General features: G+C 39.1%; 1 protein-coding gene across 1 annotated transcript; it reads left to right on the top strand.

The window, feature by feature from the left end:
• The first annotated feature begins 478 nt into the window (after window positions 1–478).
• On the top strand, window positions 479–7463 carry LOC122644808 (transcription factor SPEECHLESS-like). The gene is made up of 5 exons (XM_043838193.1): window positions 479–940; window positions 1222–1803; window positions 1926–2026; window positions 6955–6963; window positions 7453–7463. The coding sequence occupies exons 1-3, from the start codon at window positions 479–481 to the stop codon at window positions 1989–1991; spliced, it is 1110 nt and encodes a 369-aa protein (XP_043694128.1). The 3' UTR covers window positions 1992–2026; window positions 6955–6963; window positions 7453–7463.
• Window positions 7464–7762: the final 299 nt, after the last annotated feature.

Below are 7762 nucleotides of genomic sequence, written 5' to 3'. Positions count from 1 at the left end.
ATAATGGTAGCATCGTAATTTCTGCAAATGCCAAGACCCATTTTCTCTGTCTCATGGACGTTATTAGATAAAACCCCAAAATTTGAAAACCACACCACGACGAAGAGAAGAAATGGGGAAATTATCACCTCTTGAGAGAGAGAGAGAGATTCAGTGTTAGAGGAGCTCAGAGTATAGATCCGATGGGCTGACTCGACTTGCTTTGCTTTTTGTTCAATGTATATATATACACACACAGACACACTTGTGCAGAATCCATTCTTCTTCTGTGCCTTTTTGTTTTGTTTTTCTGGATTCTTCCCTTCCTGAATCACTCTGCCACATAACCTCCCGGAAAAGAAGGAAAGTGATCAACAAAAGACGAAAGATGATGATGGCGATAGTTTAATTACTCACTTTCACATCATATTTGCTCTCTCCATCTTTGGGTTTCTTCTTCTTCTTCTTCTTAGTATCTCTCTCTCTTACTCTCATGGACATGGGAGAGAGTGGCGGCAGCTTTTCTAACCTTTTTGAGGAATCGGAGTTCGGAGACCCCAACCAGCTAGCAGGAGCTTCTTCTCCAGAAGATCTCTTTAGCATCTTAGAGATTCTAGAGGGTGCCCCAGACTTCAATTCCTTAACTTCTTTCGATGAAACTACTGCTCTCATTAGCCCCAAACTTAGCACTACCTCTTCGACTAATAATGCTGCTTTCCAAGAATATTCCGAGATGGAAGCCGACACTGAAATGGATATCAGAGGCGAAGCAGAAGCATCCGACGCTGCCGCTCGTAAGCGGCGAAAGCTATCAGAGACGACGTCGATGGAGGATGAAGAAACCAACCCAGATGGACAACCAAGAATGACTCACATTGCTGTGGAAAGGAACCGTAGGAAGCAGATGAACGAGAACCTCTCAGTCTTGCGTTCCCTCATGCCTTGCTTTTACGTTAAACGAGTAAATATAAAACAAAAACCCACTTACTTATCTCTCTCGTCTTTCTCTTTGCTTTTTGTTACGATTCCATATCAGTCATATTGCGGCATAAAGTGATTTGGTGTGAGTTGACATTTTCTTGGGATCTTTTTCTTAAGTTTCAAAATCCGTATCATTGGTATCAGAGCATTGTGATACTCGAAAGGATAACCTAATGTTAGAGTGAAGTCACTAGGAAAGGACTATCTACCAGATATTACTTTGACTTCGCTTACATGATTTTGTTTACACCATACATACAGGGAGATCAAGCATCAATAATAGGAGGAGTGGTGGATTACATCACTGAGTTGCAACAAGTTTTAAAGTCATTAGAAGCAAAGAAGCAAAGGAAAGTTTACAGTGAAGTTCTAAGCCCAAGGGTACTTGTTTCAGCTGGTAGTCCAAGACCCTTATTACCTCTGAGCCCAAGAAAGCCACCACCACCACCATCCCCTTTAAGTCCAAGACTGAACCTACCCATTAGTCCAAGGACCCCTCAACCAGGGAGTCCTTACATGTCAAGAATGCAACAACCATCTGGTTACCTCTCACCTACCACCACCACCATGACTACTAATAACTGCCATGAACCCTCCCCAACTTGTTCTTCTTCTTCCTCTTCTCTTGATAATGTGAAGGAACTAGCTGCAAACTCGAAATCAATCATTGCAGATGTAGAGGTTAAATTTTCGGGAACAAATGTTCTGTTAAAGACCATATCCCCTAGGATTCCTGGTCAAGTTGTGAAGATAATTGCTGCCTTGGAAGGACTTGCACTTGAGATTCTCAATGTGAGAATTAGTGTTTTTGATGATACCATGCTTAATTCCTTCACCATTAAGGTACCATTAATTACTACTTAACTTGGTTTCTTCTTCTTCTATTTTAGAAGTGATTAAGAAATCTTTGGGGGTTTTGTCTCATTTAAAGCTAATGAAAAAGTACTGTTTGTTTGTTTGGATAGATTGGATTTGAATGTGAACTTAGTGCGGAAGAACTGGCACATGAAATTCAGCAAACCTTCAGCTAGCTAATAAGCTCTAATAATAAAGACTGCCTTTGTCTGTCTCTGCCTGTCTCTGCCTGCCTGCCTTGCTGCGTGACTGCTAGCTTAGTACAAGAAAAGGTGGCCTGGGAGGAGGGCTGATAGAAACATCTAAAGCTGTGTGCGTGCAAGAAAATGTAACTTGACGTACCTTGACTTTCTAGTTGTTAATGTAGTTGTGACACTACAATTATTGTGCATTGAAGCTTTATTTTCATTGTGAGGTTGTATTATTGTCTTTGTTAATTTTACTCTTTTTTTTTTAATCCATCTATCTGATATTTCTTCTTGATCTAGAATTTTAAAATTCGAATACCCGTGGCGTCAGATGTATTTAGAACTTGTAACCTTCTTTTGAGTGTCTTGTCTTATTCTCAAAAATCTTTAAAGTAAGACATTAAGGAGAGTTGTCCAAAAAGTTTTTGAAAATGACTTATAACTATGTCATTATCATAAACTATATATCATTGTCTTGCACATTTTTTGAGTATACATGTGAAATGACAGCATTTATTTTTATTAGAAATAATTGTGTTATACTAAATGGGCACTAAGCAAATCCCTTTAAAATTTTCCCATTTTGCTAAATGTACATGATTGAGTATGGAATATAAGAAGCTTTGGATTGGAATGAGTTTCACCGCTATCAAAACCGAATGTACATGGTTAAGTATGGATTGGAAGAACCTTTGGCTTGGAATGAGTTTCACCACTATCACAAGTGTGTGAATTTAACTTTGATCTATTTTGAATCTCTATATATCCAAATTTACTGTAGTATAAGTGGAAGTAAAAGGAAATGAGAAGAAGTGAAATCAATTTAACAGAGAGAACATAAGCTTTTGTAACCGTTATTATGTAACTTAATACTATTGGTCCTTCTAGGCGTCATTATGCCTAATGAAATATAACGCTTCAATATTTGTCACTTGACAGTATTTGGGTTAGTCCATGTGATAGAGGATCTCACATACATCTCAATGGCCAAATTATAGTCCAAAGTAAGCAAGAAAAGTTACTCAAACTCTAATTCAAAGTTTTAGTAAAATTTTGAAAATGCCATCAAATGGAGATGAATATAAAATTCAAAATGACATCTTTTATAATTTTAGCAACTTCCTATACTCCTTTTAAGCTGAAATTGTACCAATGAGTTGTTTGTCTAGCCATCTATCACAGTGACTAGCCCATGTGCTGCCATGTGATAAATAGTGAAGCATTATACTTCACAGGGCATTGTGACAGTGAATAAAACCCTAAAAATATTAACAAAATTAAAATGATAGTTAAATTTGAAGTGAATTTTTTAATTTTCTATTCAAATCCAATAAATTTAATTGAAAAAAAAAAGGAACAAACATAAATATATAATCAAAGAACATTTCATATTTTATAAAAGGGAAAGGATGTACATCTCTCTCTCTCTCTCTCTCTCTCTCTCTCTCTCTCTCTCTCTCTCTATTTTTGCTGAGATTCTGTTGGGAAAAAAAAAAAGAAACGTGAATCCAAATGGTGGTTTAAATCGTTTAATTTGCTTTGGAGGAAAAAAGTTAAACCAAGTCATATTGTGAGTAACCCAATGTGGCGACCCCTTTATATATATTCCGGCACACTATTTTCGACGGTTATATATGCCATTTTTCAGCAATTTGAGATCGAAACGGTCCTCCAAAGATCTCAACTGCACTTTCTGGACGAAAATCAAGCTTCACCAATAACAGGATGACTCCATATTTTGTCCGGCTAGTAAGAAATTAAGGCTTCGATCTTTGTCCCCAAGTAATAAAAGTCTAAAACTCTCCCTCTCCTTCTCCCTCTCTAGCATGGCAAAATGAGTGTACGTTTCAACTATATATGAAAATGAAATCTTCACAGAATCAGAGGAGGCTAGAGAGGGGAGCTCTAGGGTAGTAGAGTAGGCTTCTAGCTAGCTAGACATTCTAATTGTCGATGATCGCCTCCTTCATTTCTCTAGCTTCTTCATATTAAGGAGTGTCAGAATCTTTTTAAAGTATATAGTTGCTGCATTTCCGTTCCTGTTTATATATGTAGAGATCGATCAATGCATGAAGATCGAAGCAGCCCTTCTCTTCTCAGCTCAGGCCTTCTTTCCTATAGGCCCTACCTAGCTAGCAAGCAGGCTACCAGCAACTTGTGACCAGGAAGGAAGGGGGACACAAAGGGGGACACAAATTTATTGTTTTCAACATTGAGGAGGAGAAGGTTTTTACGTTTTTTAATGAACTTTGGTCTTTGCCCAACAAAGTCTAAAGCCCAATTTGTTTCCATATAAAGCCTCCAGGCTATATGCCATTAATTATAAGCTAGTAATTTCTGTACCATGTAATACCTATCTATATATGGATCAAGATCCTCAACTGCCGAGCTGCCCGGCAATACTGTGCTATCAGACACAGTGCTGCGTGCAATGACCGCCTTATCTCCACTTGGACAAGGCATTTGGGCAGAGGTAAGGTGAACATTGAGTGCAACACCGTGTCTGGGCAGCACGGTCCTACCGAGCAGCTCAGTAGTAGAGGATCCAAATTGTCTATATCTTATGGGGAATCGATGGCAAGCTGCATGGCGTGACCCCTGCACCAGCGTGGGGCATCCATTAGGGCCGAATTTTTCATATCATCAGAAACGGGACGACGCATGCGCCATGCATCCTGGTTGTCTTCTTTTTTCCATATCTTAATTATAGTAGGTGCCATGCAACCTAGTAGTCTTTTTTTTTTCTCTCTCATATCTTAATTATGAAAAAAAAAATGCTAATCGATCGAGTGGTTCATGCTCCTAAACACAGGATCATGTGAATTTACATGCACTCTCATTGGCCCACGTGCTGGTGCAGACGCTACATGACTAGACAACTATCTCTTATCCCTTAATTATAATAGACAAAAGTTTTCCTTCTACAAAAATGGTTCAACCATTTATCTAAAGTCATTATTACTCTCTTATTATACAACATTGATAATACCTACTAATAATTGCCTAGCTCAATTGGTGAGCCATGGTGCGCTTCATGCCCATGCTCACCAGGAGGTCTCGAGTTCGAGTCTCTTGCATGGTACCTTACCCTCACCCCAGCTCACTCCCCCCCCCCCCCCCCCACCTTATATATATACCCAAAAATTGATAATATCCCCACTGTTTCTTAATACCTTCAACTCACCATCCGAACCCCTCCGTCAAGGGGCCAAGGGATTCTCCCTTCTCCTTTGAAAGTGGGTGAAGGAAAACTTTGTCCATTATAATATATGGGAAAGGGTTCTCTAAACATGAGGTGTAGGAAATAACTACACACTTTCACTTTTTTTTCTTCCTTTTTTACATCTGAAAAACTGAGATTGGAACGATTTTATATCAATAAGGAGGCCGTTAAAAGAATTTGATAACGGATCGAAATGGGCCAGATTAAACCAAAATCAATTGGATACCTTATCAGTCTGGTTTGGTCTGGCCTAATATATGCATAAAACGGGGAAAAATGACCGAAACCCCAGCAAACCGACTATTTGACATCTCTACTTAACACCACATGCAAATATAAAGAGCAATGGATCCAACAGTACTAATACTGGGAGAGGGTTCTCTCAGTAAGCACAGTACTCTCCACCCTCTCACATAAACATTGTTTATTCATTTATTTAAGGAGAGAGAAGAAAAAAAAAGAACGAAGAAGAAGATGTGAAGAGGCATAGTGTACACCTTAGGTCAAGAGAGCTTTTTCCCTAATAATAAATAGGGAAATTTTCAGCGCCCCCCCCCCCTATGTTGGACCCCAGTATTAATGCCAACCCATTAAGTCCTAAAATTTGAGTTTGAACCCAAAAACTAACGGACATCACTTGGGAACAGTTAAACAATGACGTCAGCTTGTAAATTAAAATTTAATTCCAATGTTGCCCTTCCCATTTCAAGTGAAAAACCCTTATTTTCATCGTCTTCCTCAATCTAGCTTCTCGTCTCTGCTACTCTCTTCTCTGTCTTTGAAAGCTTGCACCCCACTCTCTTCTTTGTCTTCTCTGTCTTTGAAAGCTTGCACTCCACCTCAGTCGAACGAAGAAGAAGGCGGCTCGCATCAGCTACTGCAACTTCTCAAAATCACCTCTCCAACTTTTCCATCGGCTCAAACTCATCTCTCCAACCTACGGTTCACCTCTGCAACTCTGCTCCATGTCTTGGCACACATTCCGACGACCAAAGAGAAGGAGACAAAGCTCTGAAGGAACGACTTCACTCCAAATGTAAGTTCTCACAAAACCAGACTCCTCAAAATCGAATTTTTTCCCCCTAACCTACCTGTGTAAATTGCATTTACACAGGTTTAATGGAGTTGGGTGTGCTGAGTTTGTCTAAGAAGCTGGTTTAAGCTTTGGAGGGAGAGTTGTCCTTTTCAATTTCTTATCTAAATCGGATTTAACCAATTAAATCCTAACAATGAACAACCGAACCATGTAGATAGAGAGAGAGAGAGAGAGAGAGAGAGAGAGAGACCATAGGAAGAAGAAGAGGGAGGAGGGGACTATGAGTTCAATAATTTCAGATTCTTAAATTAACCCTTTTCAGATAGTTTAGTAATGGGTCCTTTTTTACGTAAGTTTTCTCTGCTCCCTTCTTTAGGGATTATACTTCATTGATTAATGAGGACCCTCTAACCAGTCGTGAACAGGAAAACAAGTTCTTACACATGAAGTGGTTTGGATCTTGGATTATCAAGAACTTGAACCATCCCCCCCCCCCCCCTCTCTGATTAGATGAAACATTCATGTAGTTTTCTTTTGGTAGGAATATTCATGTAGTTTATGTATTAAGAAAGTGCTTTAATTTTGAATTTTTCCCCTCTTTGTTGGAAAACTAAATATGGGTTAGTCAAGGAATAATTTAGAACTCCATTTAGGACTATATTAATAAAGCCCGGCCAGACCAAATGAATGAGATCACTTGTGTCGTCGTCAGTTAAATGGTTTGGAATATGATCTTTCTTTCCCAATCACACACCCCTCCTTCTACCTTCTTGCATATAATAGACATACATGCCCCTTTTTGCTCTTATTTGTGGAGTGTTTTATCAAAAATATGTGCTTATTTGTGTAATGAGTGCAGGATGGATTTATTCACAATTTATTACTATTATGATGGGAATGTGTCACATAAGATAGTTGATAGAGATAGGTATGGATATATTGATATGGTACAAGACATCCACAGCACGGTCCTAGGTCATATACCAGATGGTAGAGGTGTGACTTTCAAATGCAAAACTATACTACCTGGTGGGAATGAGGATTTGGAGGTGTGGGATGATCAGTCTGTGATGCAGCAGTTTGACATCTTTGAGGCTGACAAGGTAATCAGATTGTATGTCTCTAATGTGCAAGAGAGTGAGCCTCAGCATGGAACCAAATCTTATAAGATTAATGGGTTTGAGCGGGAGGTGATTGGTAGGACCACTAATACAAGAAGGCAAAGATATGTGGTTGGTGAATCTACAAGGGTGAGACAGCAAAGTGCTATTGTTCCTAGTAGTAGTAGACCGCCAAAGAAGACAGTAAAAAGAGGGGGTGGTACAGCAACTGGTGTATCAAGTAGGACACCTTCTAGTCTTGCAAGAACTAATGAGTATGAACCTGTGGAATTGAATGATTCAGGTGATGATGATAAATGGCAACTTAGTGAGGATGATCTAGATAAAGAAAGTGATGGAATTTCAGATGTGGTGGAGGAATATTGGAGTTGGATGAAGG

This window comes from Telopea speciosissima, chromosome 1 (genome assembly GCF_018873765.1).
Source record: "Telopea speciosissima isolate NSW1024214 ecotype Mountain lineage chromosome 1, Tspe_v1, whole genome shotgun sequence".
NCBI lineage: Eukaryota > Viridiplantae > Streptophyta > Magnoliopsida > Proteales > Proteaceae > Telopea > Telopea speciosissima.
Note: the sequence above shows the minus strand (reverse complement) of the source record. Positions and strands in the feature narration are given on the sequence as shown.

Excerpts from the sequence above, each read along its gene's own strand:
- LOC122644808 (XM_043838193.1), top strand. The coding sequence starts at position 479 with ATGGGAGAGAGTGGCGGCAGCTTTTCTAACCTTTTTGAGGAATCGGAG. Across the intron at positions 941-1,221 it reads CTTGCTTTTACGTTAAACGA|GGAGATCAAGCATCAATAAT; the intron begins GTAAATATAAAA and ends CCATACATACAG. Across the intron at positions 1,804-1,925 it reads TTAATTCCTTCACCATTAAG|ATTGGATTTGAATGTGAACT; the intron begins GTACCATTAATT and ends TTGTTTGGATAG.